Here is a 21,493-nt window from a genome sequence, read left to right as displayed (position 1 = left end):
TCCTGTTATGTTTTTGTCTTTGTAAGACTTCGCTCGCGGAAGTAGTAGTGAAAAACGAACATGCTGACCTTTATTTTCAAAATGTAATTATCTGTTAAATTAAATATCCTCTCGGGAGGAACACTGCGGTGGTTCGGGTCCAAGCTGTGTGGTTTCTGAATTTGGATTTCTTCCTAATGCAATTATCAATGTAATCACATCGCGGGACGTGGATGGATGAAAAGAGGTGACTGGATTAATTGAAAGAGAAGGGTACAGATTTCAGGTCAGTTAGAGGGTGGGAACGAAAATGGTACTTTATAATTTGAAGCTGTGGTTGTTTTCCGACTGTTTTGTAATAACCACGAAATATTAAACCAACTTAAACCAACAAGCGACGATCCCTCTTCACGTAATTGTAATTAACTGGTTATTTAAATAAGGTGTGAATTCAGTCGTCGTTTACCTTAGGGTTGAAAATCTTACTTTAAAAGAGCATTAAGATCTTAAAATGCGAAGTTTGTGAATCCGTCTTTGGAATGGTTTTGGTTTCTTGTAAAAGTTACGAACAACGTTTTAAATACTTTTCCAAATGAAAAAACAACAACGCATGAATCCCCTGTAGAGAAAAATCATAATACTTTACACCAATTTTCCTGGTGTTACATTTTTATGATTATTTGCGATTTCTTATCAAGGGCAGATTTTTGTAACATTGTAATGCAGTAGTTTGTCTTGAGGTACCGGTGCTCCTGACCTGCGCAGTTTTTCATCGGATTCTATTTCATTCAGAATAATACAATTGTGAAATGGAAACTGTTAACATTAATCCCTTGTAACTATTTTATCTAAAAAAGTAAAGGGAATTTGAATATCATTTTATTTATTATTAATGTTTTCAGGCTCTGTGAACTGGATGTCTAACAATATAATGCTTTGAATGGTAGGAATTAACTTTCGTCTATAAACAATGCTGCTTATTATTACGGGTTATTACCAAAACATGTTTTTTGACAATCTTACCATTAAAAAAAAACCCAAAACACATCTAAACTATAAATTATAAAGATTAAAATGAACTTCTTAAACTTTGGAAAATCCTAATGATTTTCTTCAGTTTGGTTTATCGGCTTAGCGTCTAATTGTAAAACCTGGATCTCTCTGCCATCTGGTGGCCATGTGCAGTATTACAACCTCAGCTTGACAGTATCAAGACCATCCGACCCCCTCTTGCTTTGTCACAGGAAAATGTTAACTCAGAATAACTGAAATATCTCTAAAATCGATTTGTAATTATTCTCTTTTTTTCTGATCTTTAAAACACCAAAATGTTTTTAAAAAGACTTAAAAATTAGCACATACTGTAGTCTAAAGTTCTAGCAGCTTATGAAATCTTAGTTATGTAAGCTGTACAGGGAAACATTTAATTTTATTTATTCCTTTAAACTAGTATTTCAGCTCTGGCGTATCCAAGTTTAAATATTGCACAGGAACAAACTTTGCTTTTCTAAAGCTTGTCAAATCTGTTCCAACTTGCCAATCTCGATATAGGGCTAGTTTTTAACTCTTTATATTACTTTAGTAGTTTAATTACTTATTATTTTGTGTGAAAATCACTGCTCTATATCAATACATTTCAAGCTGTGGTGTTTGGTATATCAGTGCTTGGTGAAGCCCATCTTGCCAGTCTAAGATATAAGTTTTTTGCTTTTCAAACCAAATAGCATCAGCCTTATAAATCACTCTTTATGAAAACTGCAAAGAATAGTAAACAAGGCACTACATATTGATGATATCCTTCTGATGGGGACAGATTTTAGAGTGGATGGAGTTTCTCTTTGTGTTAATTATATTTTCAGTATTTGTTATAATTCTGAGACTGATGTCTGTGTCTTCGGTGGCTTCTGGAATTTCTACATGTATCTGTTGTGTATACATGTCTTCCTTCCAATTGGGGAAGAGATAAGATCCCATACCTTATCAGCTCATGGGGTGTAGGTAGCCAGCTTCCAAGGTATTGGAATCAGGAAGGTTAGACGCTCAGACCTCATCAGGCTCTACAGTTTAAAAAAGGAAGAAATGAGTCTATCACAAGACACAGAAACATCAGGTCTAACGGCTTTTCATAAGAAGCTTTTATTGCTTTATGTCCAGCTCTTATAGCTCTTAAGATGTAATGAGGGTTTGAAATGAAAAACGGCTGAAACATATTCGTGCTAAATCATATAGGAATTCTACCACTGCCATTTGAATCTTCAGTCTTAACAGGCCTGGTTGCTCACAGCTGGGCTGAACCTGAAACACAGAGATGACTTTGGTTTAGAAGTGTCCACAGAAGTGTGTTGGAATGAAAGGCTGTTTTGGCCGAGAGCTGCTCACCTCAGAGATGGACCATCTGTCCAGCAGCAATAACTCCTCAGTCAGCAAACATCATTAAAAAGCCCCACTTGAGACAGGACCTAGAATCAATGCAATATCTGTTCGCTGCTCGTCACCTTGACAGCAAATTTGTGGCAGACTTACGAGCTTCAAAAAGTATTGACAACCAGCCGTTTACCTTAATCGCTGGACTGCTTGGTCCAATATCTCTCCCTCTGTCACTGTGCTTTTTCTAAAAATGTGGATTGGATTTTGTTTGAGAAACAACACGTTACTGTTTCAAGTCATAGTAACCTTATTTTATTCGATCGTGTCTACCTCAACTTATCATGTTCGTAACCTCAGTGTAACCAGCGATTTAAAAATTAAAAACAGTGGGCCTCAGAAGCTCATGTACAAATGTTTCTCGTCTGTAAGCTGATGGTAAAATTTAAGAAAACAGAGGAAGCTAAGTTTGGTTCTATTGCTAGTTATATATTTTGTCTAAGGGCCAGTAACACTTTCTACATTCATAGGTCATAACGCTAAAAAGCTGTAAAAATCTGAAATGTATGCTGTCCTGTTTAGACAGTATGTGCATATTTGATTTTTCCGGTACACCATGTAAAACAGCCGTCTCATGTCTCATGTCTCCAGTTTTCTAGGTCACCCTAAATCATTCATTTCGAAACATTGGGAATGCTTGTAAGTTATTAATTAATCACGTCACACTCAATTAAGGGATTTTGCCCACGAGGCCTGGAGAATTTGTTCCAAGGAATCTGTATAATTTATTTGCAGTTGACCTGGAGTAATTTCACAACGTGGTGATCTGATGGCTCCTCGCCTGGAGCCAGTGAAGAGCCAGGCTGGAGATGCTTCCTTTGTAACTGAAGTGTGCCCTGCTGTTCCAGATGCTGCCCTGATGCCTGCCAAGCCCCGTATTGAACACTGCCGCTCCCCTGACATGGAGACCTTCACCTGCTGGTGGAGCGCAGACAGCAACGCCACAGAGGGCCTCAGCAACACCACCTACACACTCACCTACACCATAGGGTGAGAGGAGCACACGGGCAGGGGCCTTCCCACAGCTGCAGGGAACACAGTGAGAATGCCCCTCACTGACCCTACCCCAGCCTCAGAACTAGGCCTCGAACCCTGCTAGCGCTGTGTACAAATACACGCCTTCCTGTTCGCGGGCGCTGCTGCTCGAAACGCACTGTTCACATCAATAACGAGAGGAATAGCTTTGAAATCTAAGACGTGTCAAAAATGAATTTGAGCTCTAATTTGAAACTGTACTAATTAGGTTTACATTTTAGCGTCCTCACAGCAGGCCTGGCAGCTCTCATCAGCTCCTGACATGCAGTGATGACTTTGGTTTAGAAGTGCTAACAGAAGTAATAATAATAATAATTGCTTACACTTACATAGCACTTTTCTGGACAGCCCACTCAAAGCACTTCACAGGTAATGGGAGCTCCCCTCCACCACCACCAATGTGCAGCATCCACCTGCTGGCCCCACTAACACCTCTTCCAGCAGCAACCTTAGTTTTTAGGTCTCCCATCCAGGTACTGACCAGGCTCACACCTGCTTAGCTTTAGTGGGCTGCTAGTGGTGAGCTGCAGGGTGATATGGCTGCTGGCCATATAGTTACTGAAGTAGTTACTAGTTACAACAGAGGCATATACTGTATGTGAAATGTAAGAAACATCATAAAGCAATCTGATCTCTACTTTTGAACAGTGGTAATAAGGTTTATTTTTTCCGTTTAGTATCATCACAAGCAAAAGCATACTTCTTTGTCCTGGGTGACATTTCACACTTGTGGCTTCAGTTGTTTTCTACTGCTTGATAATAACCGTTTATCAAGATACCCGAAAAACCTTTGAAAAGGCAGGAGTGGTTTTAATGTTTTCGAAGACTCAAGGGTTCTGTTTCTTTCATATGTATTTTATGTCTGAATGTAGCCATGTAGCATAAGTAAGAAATATTTTTTTGAGACTGGGGGAATTTTCTTTCTCTAATCTAATAATTCATCAACATTTGTGCATTTATAAGCACTTACAAATACAAAAATACCACCATTATACAGTACTGTTTCTACATTTTGTAATGTGTGTAATATTAATCAGCCCTCCTATGAAATATGTAGTTTAAAGAGATATACGAGATGGATAGTGAAATAAAAGGAATCTATCTGTAGCAAATCTAAATTCTTGGCTGCCTCTCTTTTTCATAATGGGAACACTTGCCAAATTTAAATAAAGTCTGGTAGGAAAGTAGTGACCAGCTGTGGACTTTACTGTTTCATTATCCACAGTCAGTGAGTTATAAGATTTGTTTTCACTGCTGTAAATGATTTCTTGTTTTCTAGAAATGGACCAAGGAAGGAATGCCCTGACTATGAGACAGGAGGAAGGAACAGCTGCTTCTTTGACAGAGATCACACTGTGATCTGGTGGCTGTACTGTCTCAATGTGACGGCCCAGAACAGTCGTGGCTCCCAGACGTCAGAAGAGCACTGCCTGGACGTGGCTGACATAGGTGTGTCCCGTGAAATCCGCCCGCTCTGCCGATCTCACACTTCAGTGTCGAGTGATGTAACTAGTGGAGTACCGCAGGGATCTGTACTAGGACCACTGCTCTTCTTAATTTATATCAATGCTGGCCAAGACAGCTCACAAGTTTGCAGGTGATACCAAAATTAAATTTAAAAAGATGTCGAGAAAATTGAAGACAAACACGGTGCTGATGGCATTTGACACACACACAATTGCGTGCAAAATTCTACAGGCAGTAAAAATGCAAACTATAAATACAAAATGGAAAATGCTGAACAAGAGGAGGCTACTTATAAAAAAGACTTGTATATGCAGACAAATATATACACCTTATCGATCATGTGGTATTGCCATAAAAAAGGGTAACAACATGTTAGGATACAGTCAAAGGCATATTCATTATTCAGTATGAAGGGAAGTTATGGAAAATTGTCTAATGCGATAGTAAGACTATCGTCAAGGGTTGGTGGAGTGTAGAACAAGCTGCTCATCAACCACCATGTAGTTGAAGGCTTCTTTCACAAGATGCACGGATGATTGATCCTGGGATCAGCTGCATACTGTCACGATTATAGCCCCTCCTCCTTAAGGGTGCTCGAGCCCTTTCACTTCAGACTTAATTCTGTGCACCTGACCCCTTTTCCCAGCCCACCTTAAAAGCCAGGCGCTGACGTTCAGCCTGGCTCTGCATCTGGTTTCCGCACCGTGCGAGTCCGGGACCTGGAAGCGCCCGGTCCCGTTAAGGTTTTAACCTCTGTTCCTGTTCCTTGTCCGCCGGTTCCGACCCGGTTCGTGTTTTTAATTCCTTGATTGGATGGATCACCTGGCTATGGACTTTCTTGCGTTTTTGGATTCCCTCTATGGATTACTTTTGGATTGTTTGCCTCGGCCACACCTCCCCCGTGCGCCAGCGCACTTCGGACATGCCCCCCCGTTTTCAGCCCCGTATTCCTGCATGACTTTTCCCCAGTGTTTCCCCACTTCTTCGGATTGTGTCGTCCGCATAGGGTCCGGAAAGAATTGTTTGTTACACATACTAACTACCGAATACATTAGGAGGGCCGAATGGCCTGCTCTCATGCGTAAGCCCTCTTAAGAGCATATGAAATAAATCTAGGCCGCCCACTTCATTTGATTGCTCCTCTGTGCCGTGCATACACTTTCTTAAAAAGAAACATGAAGTGCATTTTTAATAAAGATTTAATGATCGCCATAGGGCATTCGGTCGTAATTAACGTCCCCTTTCAGTACAGAGTAATGATATGCCGTGCTGTGCAATCTCATCTCTTCCCACAATGAAGCGTTTACAGCAAACACTTATTGAGTGCTCATGGTACTATTTGCCCTATTAATCAGGCTTGCGTACTGTATTAAAAGAGGTTAAGTTGTAATATTCATTTTTGTTTAATTACAGTACTGCCTTACAGCACTCTTCAGGCTATTCACATTTAAAGCATTTTTGGTAAGTTTTAAGTTGAGGGTGACTGTAAGTAATGTATTGCTACTCGATTACTGAAACGCAGCTTGGCGAGTGCTGGAGAAGACCTGCATAACATAATCCTTTCCTTCACGTGTGAATCCGTTTGGTCGTTTATTATTTATTTGTGATAAAAGGTAAATGCCTAGCTAGTCTGTAAAGAGGGGCTGTTCATCATTTGTCATCATAATTTTTTTAAATGTATCATATGTACATGTTCACTCAGAAACAAAAAGTGTCAACGTAACTATTTTAGTTCCTGCATGTTCAGCCAAATCATGGGAATTTGATTAGGATATAACGCATCTTTACACCATATACCGAATTTAGGAAATGAGTGAGCAAGTCAAATGACACAGATATATCTGAAATTAAAATTATATCAGTATTTATCACCCTGGAAACCCTTGTGTAATGAAAATAATGTAAAGCATTAAGACAACTGAACCTATGTGTACCTGTGAATGAGAAGTAAAACCTGCTTTTGATACTCAGGTGTGTACTCTGATCCCCAATACTGTTTCTACAGATGCCTGCTTTCCATTAGGTATAATTTATGCATTTAAAGGTGCAACTAAAAAGGCTCAGGATACCTCGTACCCATCAATGGTATTTATAATCCACCTGAGTGCTTAAAATCGCTTGCATAAACTTGCATGCTGCTGTAAGAAAGTGCGGAAGAAATCTTTGTTCTGGGATTTGTTTCTTTAAAGCCTATTCTCTGGGTTTTTTTCATATTGTGGGCATGCAAGATGGTCGAGAACGGCGAAGGTTTGTATTTATTTGAAAATTGTATTTATTTTCATTCTCCCCCATCAGTTGCCATATCGCCTTTGTACCATCAGCAGAGAGGAATAAAACAACTTGCTTTCCTCCAAAACGTTGACCTTATGAGCATCTTCCTTTTTTCACTTTATGAGACACACTGCTCTGCACTCTGCTCCTAAAGCAGAGGAGTGGTTGATGCTCTCTGACGACTCTCCCGGGAGAGCCTGACATCAGACCAGCCCCTGTCCTGTGGAACTGCAGCTGTGTTAGCCTGACTGCACCACCCTAACACAGACTAGTAAACACAGGCATCTGGACTGCAGGGCCCTTACCTGCATGTTGAACGAGTCTTTTTGTCATGCGTCCATGAAAAAGTCCCCCTAACTGTAAAGGTGGACAATTAGAATGAAGGAAAAGGTCTGACTAATCTGTTTGGAGGTGGTGAACTCTTTGACCTTTCCTCAATCCCAAGGCCCTTATATCCAGGTACGAATCTAAAATAGAAAGAAGAATGTTTGTTCAGGGCTTGTCAAGTTGTTTTTCGTGCCCACGATGCACCTCAGAGCCATGTCAGATTCCGCGGGTTGCCAGGGCGACGGCCCGGCTGTCTCGCGAGCCGGAACTTCATCCCGCTTCTCCGCGGGTCTGTGCTCTTCTCCCGCAGTGGAGCCCGACCCCCCGGTGAACCTGACGTGCCGCTTCGCCAACAGCAGCGAGGAGGGCGCGGGGCGCACCGTGGTGGTGGCGTGGAGGCACCCCAACACGGCCGACGTGGAAGTGGGCTGGCTCACGCTGGTCTACGAGCTCCAGTTCCGCCGCGAGTCCGAGCCCCGCGGCTGGAAGGTAAGGGCCCAGACTCTCCTTCGCAGACTCGGCCTGAAACCTTGTTGTTTCTTGAGTAGGAGGCCAGACCCAGTACAAGCTGACCAGCTCTTAGTCCTGGTGAGTCCACTGCGTCAGTAACTGTGGGGCTCATGTAATGCTGGTTAAACACTCTGCCTGAACGGCGGGAAACTGGAGGGAGACAGATATTCTTTTTTCAGTCTATTGCGGCCATATCACCCTGCAACACAATGGCAGCCCCCCTGAACCTCAGCAGGTGTGAGCCTGGTCAGTAGCTGGATGGGAGACCTCCTGGGAAAAACTAAGGTTGCTGCTGGAATGTTAGTGGGACCAGTAGGGGGCGCTCACCCTGCAGCAGTCTTTGTGGGTCCTAATGCCCCAGTATAGTGACGGGGACACTATACGGTAAAACAAGGCGCCGTCTTTCGATTGAGACATAAAACCGAGGTCCTGACTCTCTGTGGTGATTAAAAATCCCAGGGCGTTTCTCGAAAAGAATAAGGGTGTTACCCTGGCGTCCTGGCCAAATTTCCCATTGGCCTTTACCAGTCACGGCCTCCTAATAATCCCCATCTCTGAACTGGCTTCATCACTCCGTTCTCCTCCCCATTGAGAGCTGGTGTGTGGGGAGTGTACTGGCGCAGGTGGGGCCGCACACTGGTGGTGGAGGAGAGTCCGCATTACCTGTGACGAGCTTTGAGTGAAGTTTCCAGAAAAACAAACTTCAAAGAATAGTTTTAATCAAAACCTGAATTCTCAAAATGTTACTTTCTTACATATTCACTCTCCTGTGTCAATATTCGGTAGAGCTTTCTTGGCAGTGATTACATCCCTGGGTCTTTTAAGCAAAGTCTCTACCTGCCTAACACACAAGCATGGCCCAATTTACACCCAGTTCTAGGCTTGTACTCTGGGTCACTGGTCCTGCTGAAAACTGACAAAGAAATCGGAGTTTTAGGCCATTGCAGAGCAAAGCAGGGCTTTCCTCTGAAAATGTGCTTTGATCCATCCATTTTTCCCTCACGCTAATCAAGCACCCCAGTCCCTGCTGTTGAGACCCCAGTAAAATAAAGCAGGCACCACCATGCTCCTCAGCGGGGATGGTGTTGACAGGGAGCGACACACTGCATTGGGTTTGTGCCAGACGTAAAACTTCGCATGTAGACCAAAATGACCCAGTTTTGCCCCGGCTGACCACACAACCTTCTCCCACAGGTCTGTGGTTAATACATAAATCCTGTTTTGCACGACTCCATATTGAGATGGGTTTTCGCTCGGTACATACTGATGTGATCCACGTTATCGAACTTTTGATCTGTCTTTTCGTGTTTGTTTGTTTTTTTACCCGAAAATAAACTTCTTTCACCCCCAGGAGTGTTGTTGTGTTTGAAAGGTTCGAGCTCTCAGTTGAACTATTCGCTTCCAAACACAACACGGCACACGTCAGGAAAATCACTGAGATTTAAATCCAGCAAATCATCGACAATTCACCGGCGTACGGTCGGAAGCGCGCTGCGGTCACCGAGGAAAACAAACATCCCCGAGTTCTCTCGTAACTGCGAGCGGGACACTAAACCCACGGTGCCAACAAACCCATCGATAGCGTGTAGGTGCTGTCATTGCAAATTTAACCGGTTGTTCGTACGCCGATATGATCGAACCTATCTCGTAATTACGAGAACACTCCAGTATCCCCCCCCCTTTGGTGGCAGCAGGGCGCTTCTGTGCCGGAGAGGGGCAGGGCAGGGCAGATACCTCGGCCGGCTCGTCTTTTGAGGGGAGGGTTCCCGGTTTCTCTTCGTCCGCCGCAGGCGAGAGGTCTGCTGCGGGAGCCGAGGCTGGAGCTGCTGGACCTGCCGGCGGGGAGCTACGCGGTGAGAGTGCGCTGCAAGTCCCGGAACTCCGCCCTGTGGAGCAAGTGGAGCCGCCTGCTCACGTTTACCGTGCCGCCCAGACAGAGCCTAGGTGGGCAGCCCAGCAGTCAGACAATCAGCAGTGCTCCTGAGCGGCGACACGGTTTGGATCGGGAAAGGCACATGTAGAACAGCTTAAGTGTACAGGACATCGGATTAGTGATTTTTCCAGGCATCCATTTTCAGCAGCTTTCTCTTGCACCACGATGACAAATTTTGCCATCGGTTACATCAGCACACTGAAACTCACAGCTATCAGACCACAGGAGCTCAGCAGGTGTGAGCCTGGCCAGTACCTGGATAGGAGACCTCCTGGGAAAGCTCAGGTTGCTGCTGGAAGAGGTGTTAGTGGGGCCAGCAGGGGGCGCTCATCCTGCATTCTGTGTGGGTCCTAATGCCCCAGTATAGGGATGAGGACACTAGACTGTACAAAAAGGTGCTGCCCTTCAGATGAGCCATTAGATGGAGGTCCTGACCCTCTGTGTCATTAAAAATCCCATGGTGTTTCTTGAAAAGAGTAGGGGTGTTACCCTGGTGTCCTGGCCAAATTCCCCCCTGGCCCTTACCTATGATGGCCTCCTAATAATACCCATCTATCAATTGGCTTCATTGATTTGTTCTCCTGCCCACTGAGAGCTGATGTGTGATGAGTGTTCTGGCGCACTATGGCTGCCGTCACATCATCCAGGTGGTGGAGGGGATCCCCATTACCTGTAAAGAGCTTTAAGTGGAGTGTCCAGAAAAGTGCTATATAATTGTAAGGAATTATTAATTTTAAGTGCCTTTGGCATGTAGTATACAAAATGGAAGTATGAAATTTAACACTACTCAGAAAAAATAATTCAGATTTAATGACAACCGAAGCATGGAAAGTCATAGAGATGGTGTGAAAAGTTGTTGTATTAAAAATGGATATGAAAGTCCAACGTCTGCTGTATTTGATTTAATTCTGTGTTATCGCTTGTTTACCGATCTCAGATCAATAGAAGGACCACTTCTTAGCACTGGCTGATTTTTCATCCTGACAAATCTATTGCTGTTAAATGTGTGACATTTTGTAGTGAACGGTGACATTTAATACTAAATGCCATTAAATGCCATTCAAATAAGATTAACCAGATGGGTACTTTTGTGGTTTAACATGTACAGTGCTCCAAAGGTAGGATTTCTCACTTCCAAGACTAGTCAGAGGAGAAGGATGCAACAGAGAACTAATGTTAGGACATCGGGGTGGAGCGGTGGCTCCGTTGGGCCCCTGAGCAAGGCCCTTCACCCTAACTGCTCCAGGGGTGCTGTACAATGGCAGACCCTGCGCTCTGATCCCAAGCTTCTCTCCCTGTCTGTGTGTCTGTGTCTCCATGGAGAAAATCTGGGGTATGCGAAAAGACAAATTCCTAATGCAAGAAATTGTATAGGGCTAATAAAGCAACATTATTATTAAACAGAAAGGAGTAAGGTCATTTAAAACAATTATCCTCTTCCACTGCTTCTTTAGTGAAGCACTAATGTCTGGTATTTCTGAGGATGCTGAAAAAATGTTATGAGGGGGAGGTTTGGAATTAAGGGCGTCTCGGCTGTATGGCACAAGTGTGGTTACTGGGCAGATATAGCGCTAATCTAAAGACTATAGTGAGGATTGCTTGAGGGAGAAGAGTAATATAGCACAAATCATCAGGCTGCCAAGGACAGCTTGGTGGGTCAAGGATAAAAAACGTTGCCATATTAAAAGTGTACAAAAAAGGCCCTTATCTTATTTTTCAACATAACTAAACTGACAAAGCACTCCCTGTCTTTTGCAAAACCATGTACTGTATCTTTCTCTTTTCATCACAGACAAGATGCTGGCACTGATACTAGTAACTGGTGTTGGGGTTATGGCTTTCTTGATCATTGGATTTGGTATAGTACCGCAGAGCAAGAGGTAAGGGCAATTCACCAAACTGAAGATGCATGCTGTGAAAAGGCCGTTATAAAAATACAAAAATATAAAATGTGTAGGGGTTGTTTTGTTTTTCCATAGCTAGATGTCAGTATTACACAGCCTTGGCAGTACAGTGTGTAAAAAAATCTGGAAACCAATCAATTTTCAGAAACGAGAACGTAAAATCTTTTTTTAAGGGTTTCAAGGTTAAGACATCCTGCCCTTGCATTAGTAGAACGTCATTCTTTGCAAAAACAAGAGACTTCATTTCTTTCAGTAGAGCTTGAATTGATAACATGGTACAGTACACAGTATAGCAGCAAAACAGCAACAGAAATGAAAGGCATAGTACTTCACAATGCTTGCCATTCCAGGATGCACTGGGGGTCAAATAAAATACATCTAGACTATAACTAAAGAAAGGTTTTGATTTGATGACGCGTCAGTGTTAAGTGTGTAGTCTCATTGGCCAGAGAAATACTTTTTTTTTCTTTGAAACTGAAAGAAATGAAAGTTTTAATTTCTTTCTTTCCAAAATGTTATGTAGGAGCCAGAATATTGAACTGTATTCCTTTTTTTGCAAGCTCATTTAGAGATGTACAGTACAAAAAAGCTGAAAAGGAAGAACTTAAAGGATAGTTTCTTTCAAGAAGAAAAGGTTTTAAAATAAAAACATTATTCAGTTCTGGGCAGCATGGTAGTGCACTGGTTAGCACTGGGGTCCTGGTTTCTATTCCTGGAGTGCTATCTGCATGGAGTTTGCATGTTCCCAGGATCTTGTGGGTTTTCCTCCCACAGCCCAAAGACATATGGGTAGGTTAATTGGCTGTTGTATAGACTGTGCAGGTGTGAGTGTGTGTGTCTGTGTCTGCATGTGCTCTACAATGGACTGGTGTCTTTCCTAGGGTGTATCCTGTCTTGAGCTCAGTGCTTCCCAGGATAGGCTCCTGGCCGCACTGACCTTGAATTGCATAAGCAGTTACTAAAAGTGATGCGATATGACATTGTTCAGTCCTTGTTTTAAAACACGTGTTAGGGCATTATTCGAAGACTGTGTTTTTTAATACAACCCGCCACATGCTGTAAGTGGTTTCCAAATCTTTCATTTGTAAGTGAAGCTGATGCACAAATGCTCACTCTGCTTTGTAGAGTGTAAGGACAATAGGTGTGAAGAACCCACTTTGACTCAAAAGTCTTAAAAACAGATGACTGAACTATTTCTCAGTAGAGATGAAGCTGAGACCACTTCAATATACTGTATTCACTGCTTATAAGGAATTGGAATCAGATGGAAGGTGAGGAAATTCTCTGGACTCGCTATGGTTTACAGCACCATGCATTATGCAGATTACAGCCTTTTAAAAAAAATCAATGTTTCACAGAGAAGAAAAAAAGCCTTTAATGTTCTGCTTTGATTTCTTTTTTTCTGGTAGGATTAAAGCTTTTCTCTTGCCTCCAATTCCTAAACCCAGAATCAGAGGGATTGATCCAATGCTTTTGAAGGTAAAACTCCCTCTTAGTTGTCGGCAATGATAATCTCGCTCTTGATCCATAGTAAAGCAATCCTTCAGGGCTTTTTATTTTCATCCTGCGAGCAATACCTGACTTAATACCTCACACTTGAAGGAAAAATGAAAACAAAACCAAGGAACCCTTTATTAAGCAAATGTGTATATCAGCCCCTTTTTAGGCCATTCTGAACTTTGTTTTCTGTAAGAATAAGGATTAAATTGTTTCTGTGTGACACGATGCATCATCAGAACATCTCGTACTCACTGCAAGACAAAATAATGATGTTTATTTAAATCAGATCATTATATCAAGAGATCTAATCACTTTTCTGCTCAAATTCCAGAACATCATAATTAGCCAAGTGTTTTTTTTTTTTTGGAAAAGGCTATACTGCATGTAGTAGTGAAAAAGCTTATCAATAATGGATTATAAGCACGGTTTCTGGAATTTGACATCAGTGAAACAAAATCGCAGGATTTCTAAGAAGAGATGCTCAGAGTCAGCTGCCAGTGAAGTCTGCCTACAAGTTTATTTCTGCTTTGATAAATAGAAATGAGGTGTTTTGATGGTATCCTGATATAAAATCAGTATTTTCATCTTTTTTAAGTCAAATATCAGCAGAGTAAAACTGAAAACAGAAAATGTCAGAGCAGAAACAGCTCTCTAAGTATTTACAGAACTTAACGAATATCCTGCAACACAGAACCTTTTACTTGACTGTTTCATAGAGCTTAGCAAGTCTTTGTTTTTACCAGTGTGGCAAGTGTACTTACTGTATATGCTGTGGATTATTGGATTTATCCAAGTGAAACATGCAAACAAAACTAAACGTGCTAAATTGAAAGCCTAGAGTCTGCAAAGTAGATCATGTATTCATTCGCGTCAGTCTTGGATACTTGATATTGGAAACGCAAAGACATCATTCACTTTGTTTTCTGCATAATATCCACTCTGCTTCTCCGTACCACTTTTTTTTTCCAGAAGGGCAAAATTGATGAGATCAATCGTCTCTTCTCCTCCTTCCACGGGTACAGTCCTCCGCGGTACAAGGAAGACGCCTGGTTTGAGGTGAGCACGGACGAAGGCCTGTGCCTCAGAGACCCGCCGCTGGCCCAGACGGGGGAAGAGGGGTTCAGGGGGAAGCCCGGCGTCCAGCCCCCTGGCAGCTGTGACCGGGAGGTCGGGGAGCCCAGGGAGGAGCAGGTGCCGGCAGTCATCCACGCTGAAGAAAGCAAGAGAAGCTCAGGTGAGCAGGAACTGAGGGAGAAGCCCACATGGGGCCCCCAGACCCCGATGGACGTGGAGAAGTCCTTCGAGGCCATCACACACCCCACGGCGGGCTACAGTGTTCTTATCAGCCCAGCCAGGGGCCCGCTGGACTTCTACACCTGCGTCAATGGCGTGAGCACCGACGGCACGGTCCATCTCGTACCCCACCTGCCAGATCGCAGGCTGCGGGCCGCCTGCCGAGAGACCAAGGCCTCCCCCGGCGGGGCAGACGACACCAGGCGGCTGGAGCTGAGCGAGGCGGCCGGACGGCTCAAGCCGGTTGCTCGGGCCTGTAGCAGACTGCCGGGGGGGGCGGCCAGCAGCTACACCACAGTGGAAGCTCTGCGCCTGCAGCCGGGTGTGTTTGCCCCTTCCCTTCGGGCGGCGGAGGAGGGAAGCCCCACCGGGGGCGGCCGGTGTGATGCCTACTTGCGCGCGGAGCAGAACGAACTGGCAGTGCCCTTACTGCCGCCAGCCGTGGTGGGGAAGATGTGAGGGCGGGCAAAAGCCCTGCGCACGCTTTCTTCAAGCAGGCTGGCTTCTCGTGCGTCGGCCACGCTTGCCTCTGACTGGACCGTGCCCTCTGCCGTACTCCTCTACTCACCTCCTTTCACACGCCAAACCTTTCTTTCTTGCCAAACGACTCACTTTCTCCTGTTGGTGATTCTAAAGCCATTCCTCTTTTTTCTATGACAATCAGCCCGATTTGAAATAGCGTGGATAGTGGAATACCATTTTTCGCTCGTGCTTTTAAGTGTCCCGGTATAGGAGATTAGATACGTTTTTGAATAGTCAGAGCAATTTTTGATTTTTCCTAATTGGTGTAAAGTGACTTTTTTTAAAAAGAAAACGGACGTTTGCATGCATTCATCACACAGATCCACTGTAACCAAACAACGGAGGAGAGAGGAATTGAAGCAAGCCTTCCAGACAAGACTGGCTGTGTGCTTTGAGGGTGTTTTGAGCCCGTGTTTCAGCTACAGTTTGATACAGGGCAAGGCAATAAAACTGAGAAACTGGAGTCTGTCCTCCATGATGGGGACACACAGCCCATTGAAAGATGCTACACTGAAAGGCCACAGGAGACTACCATGATATTGGGAGTAACAGGGTGGGACTTAGAGAAGAGAAGAGATGACGTACGTCAGGTTCTTCAGAATGAAATGGACATATCTGTGTTTTTAGTGTTCTTAGTGTAAAATATAAAGATTTTTTTTGTCGTGTTTTGTATTGAGTTGCGGTGTATAAGTGCCTTTTATAAAACATCCAAGTGGTCAGCTAGTCCACAGTGTTCCTATTCATGGTCTTAATAAGCTAAATCCAGTGATGAATCAGTTATGAACGTGATGGGACTAGTGCTGGAAACACACTATAACTTGATTATATTCCTCATTTCAACGTGTTGGTCTCTAAACGTACGTAGAACACAATTACACAAGTTTTTTTTTTCTTAAAGAATGTTGTCCACAGAAGTAGGACTTTAGGTTGCCTTAACTTTCTTGCTATAGTGTTGTGGGTGTAAGGAGCAACCAGCCAGGCCAGCTGTGGAGATACTCTGGCTTCTTTTCAAGAAGTGGCTGGATCAGAACTTTTGATCAATTAGCTACGATCAAACAGGCTGAAGGTGTTTTTTTTTTTATTTGTAACCATTCTTACGTTCTTAAAACCAATTGTCTTTCACTACTGTTCTTATTTACGGAGCTTTGTAGAATATTAAACAGGAGAAATCCACTGTTCTATAACGTGCTTCGTGAGTACATTAAAATCTAAATCGAAAATATAGCTGCTAATAAAAGCCCGATTACGTTTCCTGCTAAGTGCTTGCTTTCTCATTTTTTTTTTAAAACCCCGGGGTCAAGGACCTCAGTATTTGTTGCACTAATCACGCTCCTGCTTGGTTTCCCCCACACACAAGACCAAGAGACTGTTGTGAGAATGTGTGTGTTTGTTTGTTTCGTTGAAAACGACAGTTCTGCGGTCTTTGATCATTACCCGGGACGCACGTCCTTTGTACAGCTCCGCAGTTTGTCACAAGGCAGCGGTAGGAAACGGAAACGAGGGGGAACCTGCTTTTGTGAAAGAACAAGTAAAAGGTTTATTCCATGGTGGAAAGAGAAGAGAGAAAACACAACGTTTCGGCCGTGAAGCCTGGAGCCGCGGGTGACGGGCCGGAGCGCGGCGGCTCTTCCCGGTGATGGATGATTTTAATTAGAGCTGGGGGGGGCGCGACCTGTGTGGGGCGGGGGCCCCGGGGTGATGTCGGGCTGCCCTTGCTGCTGCTATTCTCTGTTCCTCAGCCTCCGGGTCCTCACCCTCACCCCTCAGAGGTGGCGTCTTGCAGGAGGAAACCTTCAGGCTTTGAAAAACCTACAGCTGTCAGTGCCCTGGAGACTTGCACCTGTTTTTTGTAAGACCTCTGGAGCAGAGGCGTGCAGTCCAGACCCCGGGATCTGTGGTTTTTCTTCAGTGTCCTCCTCTTCCCTCCTTTAACCTGTTTGTGATGATTGAAAGTATGAGACCTTCGCAACCCGCAGAGCTGCACGCCTCTGACTCGGTTTCCCACCACTAACCCGAAACCCGTTCTGTTCTGAGTAGCGGGGAGTCATGTGGTCACCCTCAAGAGAACTTACTTTGATCTGTTAATCGTGCTCACGTGTTGTTTTCCTGTTTTATTTTCCAAATTGCAGGTGCTGCTCCTTTTGTATTTTACTGCCCCCAGCTGTCTGTCACAAACTGCCGTTTATTTCTAGAATGTTCTGGGATTAAAAAAAAGAAATTCTGCTTGCTGAAACAAAATTCCCCAGGCTGTCTGAAAATGTGTGTAAACTGTTTCAAACAGTTACTCAGCGAAAGGGTTTTAGGAACACTTTAGAACTGGGACTGGCACTTATTAAATGTTTTCTATTAATAAAGCAATTAACTCAGTGCCATAAATGCGTTAATGTGATGCATAATGTGAATAATATTTTATTTACAAAGTTCAGTTTTGCAACCTGCTGTATAAATTATTGTGTGACTATTTTCAGGTGGAGAGTAGATCAGTGTACTGATCTACACAAAATGCAGAATTACGTGGAGAACCTATATCCATAAATGTGAGTTGTTTCTTTCTATCGGGATACTGCTATCATGGAATACAGATAATTGATAATATACTGATGGAAAAAAGAAACGCAACACCTCCTCCTCCACACTCTGGCCCTCCTGTCTGCGTGGAACAGGCTGAAGAGTGACTCCTCGGTGAAGAGGACCTGATGCCACTGCTGATGAGGCCATCGCAGCCTCTGTCTGGCCCAGGCCAGTTGGGGTGACGTCTAGGAGTTGTGAGCAGAGGGCCTCTGACAGGACAAGTTGCAATGTTTTACTGCACAAGGTATATTGCTCATCAGAGGGCTTAAAACAAATCGACACCTTTTTGTGAAAGTACATAAGCTCTTTACTATAGTATTCTCATTCCAGAAAATGTTGCATTTCTTTTTTCCATCAGTATCATTACTGGTATACTTTTCTAGAATATATTATATTTACAACAGTAGTTGAAAGCAGTTTAGATCTTAGATCTGTGCTGTTTACATGAGAGGGCTCATTGTTCTTTACATTCTTTCTAAGTCAACCATAGCTGAAGGAAATCCTGACTCACATCTTTCTGGGCAGCTTCAGATATGTGGATTTCTAAAGAACAGCACTATAGGCTGTTATGGGAAGTTTGAATTCACTATTCTGTTCAATCTTTTAGAGGAAGTGTTAAAACAACTCCTGTTTGGTGTCGTAGTGTATCGACTGAAAATCTGTTAGAAGGTTATGAAGCTGTCTTGTCACAATATTTGTAGAACTTACTATGCTATTGATATACTGGCTGTCATTTGGTTGGAACTATTTGTATTCCACACACATCACATTTGACCATAAACCATTCCTTTTGTTTCCCTCTCCTGCTGGCTTTTGTATCCATATCTTGATTTTTTACAGTCTTCTGAAAAGTGTAATTGTGTATAGCTGAACTGAAAGCTCAAAAGTGCTCCAGACATTGAATTCAAAATGTCCTGTCATAACATAACTTTACAATGCAGAACACAGGAGTTTCTGTAAGCTTGGTTTATGGATAGTATTCTGTTCATTATCACAGCTTTACTGAAGAGGTTAATACATTCTACTCTTTCTTGTTTCTCATACCTATTAAGGTGTGTGTGGCACGGGCCCTAGTCTTGTTTTATGTGCATTGAAGTACAGTACAGTTGTTCATTCTTTACAACCAACAAGCAGTGTTTCTGCTAACACAAAGTAGAATACCAATAGCCAAGAAACCTGGAAATGCAACACATTATAAGTCCACACTAAGAGTAAAATAGTATTTTATATTTCTCATCATATGAAATCCCTAATTTGAGGACTGTGTTTACTTAAATTGATTTAAAGTGTTGTATAACACTGAATATGGATCTAAATTGATAGTGTATATACTAGCATATCAAAAATGCAACTCAGTATTGGATCCAGTGGCTTGTGTTGTGGTTGTGATGCCTCTTAGAATATATACACACTCATGTATATATACTATGCACTTAAACTGTATATATAGTTAGTTACCTTTTATTTTATTCCTACTCTTAATAAAATGTAACTAAAATTTCACTTAGCAAAGAAAATGTGGTATATACATATACATTTTGGTCTTTTGCCAAAACATAAAAAAATGTATGAATGTTGGATGTGTTAATAGCATATCTGTCCAGCCTGGCAAAAATGCTAGAATGCATTTTTCAATACACAATTTTCTAGACCAGCCACAGCTCAGTATCAGTGGTTTGTGGGAGTTCTCTTGATGTGATAACCTCAAGAAATTGCTTCCTGTAGACCTCGCATTGGCTCAGACTCTCTGACCACTCCTGCAGTCAGAAGCTCTTCAGCTCCCCCAGGGTCAGTAGTTTGCACCTCTGACGCACTTTCTTCAGATCACACTACCAGTGCTCTGCTGCAGACAATGAAGGACAATCAGGAACCCCGATTTGATGATGCCCTAACCACTTGGACAGAGATTTGTGATGTGCATTGCTATAAAGTCCACCTTGAGCTTCCTGATGAGACGCTAGATTTTTGACTGACACATCCCGGTGTGCTTTGGGTTGGGAGTCACCTTGGCCCTTATTTCTAACGGGGAGACCACAGGGATGCAACACGATGGGGGTGACACTGTCGTCCACCTTAGCTTCCATTTTCTGAGCTCAACGCACCACTGGCATGTTCAAAGCAGAATCTGTCATCTTCTGCCTGTTCAAAGTCAGCCAGTTTCTCTGCGACAGAGTCACTTTCCTTCTTTTCAGGCTGCTGTGTAGCTGTGCAGCAGACAGCAGATTCATGAGAGCTCTGTATCCTGGTGGACTGAGAGTTTTCTGAAGGTTCCCAGCTGTTGTCTCTGGGTCTCCCAATAGCCTCTCTGACCACACTTTTAGGAAGAACCTTCTGCTAGTGGTATTTTGTATTTTTTGTATAGCTGTCACTCAAGTTTACTCTTTTTTTTTGGTTGAGACCTTCTCACAATTCTCTGTTATTCTTTCTCTATTGTGATACACAGCACTAAGTAGAGTAGCTACACCCTACACCCTAAAGTGTACCCTACTTTAATCCCAAACAGAATCCAGAAGTTTCTGTCAACTTCCAGCAGCTTTGTGAAATCACATGACCAAATTAGGCACTAGACGATTACTTTGACAGAATTCATTTTCAACATATTTACATGAATACACGTGAGTGTTGTTGGTACAAGAAGTACTCATATTTGGGCATTTTATGACTTTTAATCCATATTAATAATTGGTGTACTCCTGTTTTTTCTTCCCTGATTCAACTTTTAATTACACTTCATCCAGAGGATGAAAAAAACTTAGAGGCAACAACATATATATGTCTGTATAGCGCAGCAGGCCAGCTGGGCTGGGTAAGTGCACATTGTAGTACATGGCTGTGATGTTGGACAACTTGATGGCTGAACATTGCTGTGTGGTCGCCCCCTATTGGAAGTTTTTGTGCACTACAGCTTATAGAAAGCAGTATGTTGCCACCTTACAAGGCAATTCAGACTGTCTGCCAATGTCACCTGCCTTTAGAGGAAATTCAGTAGTTCAATTCCCCACCTCTAGCTCTAGAGCATGCTTGACTACTTCTAGCATTACAATATACTGGCCGTACTGTATACAATTTATACACCCACACAGGCAGTGTGTTTCATTACACAAAGGTCACTTGGACTCCCTTCCAAGTCAGGAGTACAGAAAATAAAGATAAGGAGGATAAGCTAAATAGGCTTGGAAGGCCATTGAATGTTTCTTGTGTGTATAGTACATGTTACACTAGGTCCTGGAAATTATTTTCTAGTTCGTGTATGGACTAAAGAAATTGTTGTATGTCACAAAAGTCAAAGAAATAAAATGCAAATGTATTCTCTTTATAGTGTTTCTTTTTTCCCCCACTTTGAGTGTGTGTAACCTACTTTTCCATTTCTTCAATTCTGAGATGAGCCTTTTCATCTCAGAACACTAATTGCTACCTAATTACAAGAACTGCCATGAATTTTCATATTCTTGCAATCACCTTGGTCTGCCAGGATGTGATTTATCCAGACACATGATTTTACAATGTTTTACTTGCTGTTTTTTTTTTGTTCTTAATTCTTTCAACACATCACTTACCAATTGCAAAAAAGTAACAAAGTAGCAAGTTTATTAGCTCTGTTTGGTACTGTATTAAAACTTGATACATTCTTCCATTAATGATAGACTAAAACAATCAATTCTTAGACTTGTTATATTGATTCTCTCAAATCAAATACAACTAAGTAACGGCAGTGTTGCAGACGCGTCAGTATGACAGTAATTTTGGACAGAATTCT

The 21,493-nt window shown here is 42.8% G+C and overlaps 1 protein-coding gene across 3 annotated transcripts in view; it reads left to right on the top strand.

Moving 5' to 3' along the window:
* Positions 1–16,424, top strand: part of crfa4 (cytokine receptor family, class I receptor 4) — a 45,652-nt gene extending 29,228 nt beyond the window's left edge. For 2 of the 3 annotated variants that reach the window (XM_088647832.1, XM_088647847.1), the window contains 7 exons: positions 3,252–3,393; positions 4,718–4,887; positions 7,814–7,992; positions 9,804–9,957; positions 11,739–11,826; positions 13,260–13,329; positions 14,320–16,424. In XM_088647832.1, the coding sequence (XP_088503958.1) occupies positions 3,252–3,393; positions 4,718–4,887; positions 7,814–7,992; positions 9,804–9,957; positions 11,739–11,826; positions 13,260–13,329; positions 14,320–15,102 (1,586 nt within the window). In that variant the 3' untranslated portion in view covers positions 15,103–16,424. Of the gene's footprint in view, positions 1–35; positions 266–3,251; positions 3,394–4,717; positions 4,888–7,813; positions 7,993–9,803; positions 9,958–11,738; positions 11,827–13,259; positions 13,330–14,319 lie in introns of those variants that run through there. The other variant, XM_088647841.1, reaches the window with a different exon arrangement.
* Positions 16,425–21,493: the final 5,069 nt, after the last annotated feature.

The sequence above is a fragment of the Lepisosteus platostomus genome, chromosome 2 (assembly GCF_059453375.1).
Source record: "Lepisosteus platostomus isolate fLepPlt1 chromosome 2, fLepPlt1.hap1, whole genome shotgun sequence".
In the NCBI taxonomy this organism is placed as follows: domain Eukaryota; kingdom Metazoa; phylum Chordata; class Actinopteri; order Semionotiformes; family Lepisosteidae; genus Lepisosteus; species Lepisosteus platostomus.
Note: the sequence above shows the minus strand (reverse complement) of the source record. Positions and strands in the feature narration are given on the sequence as shown.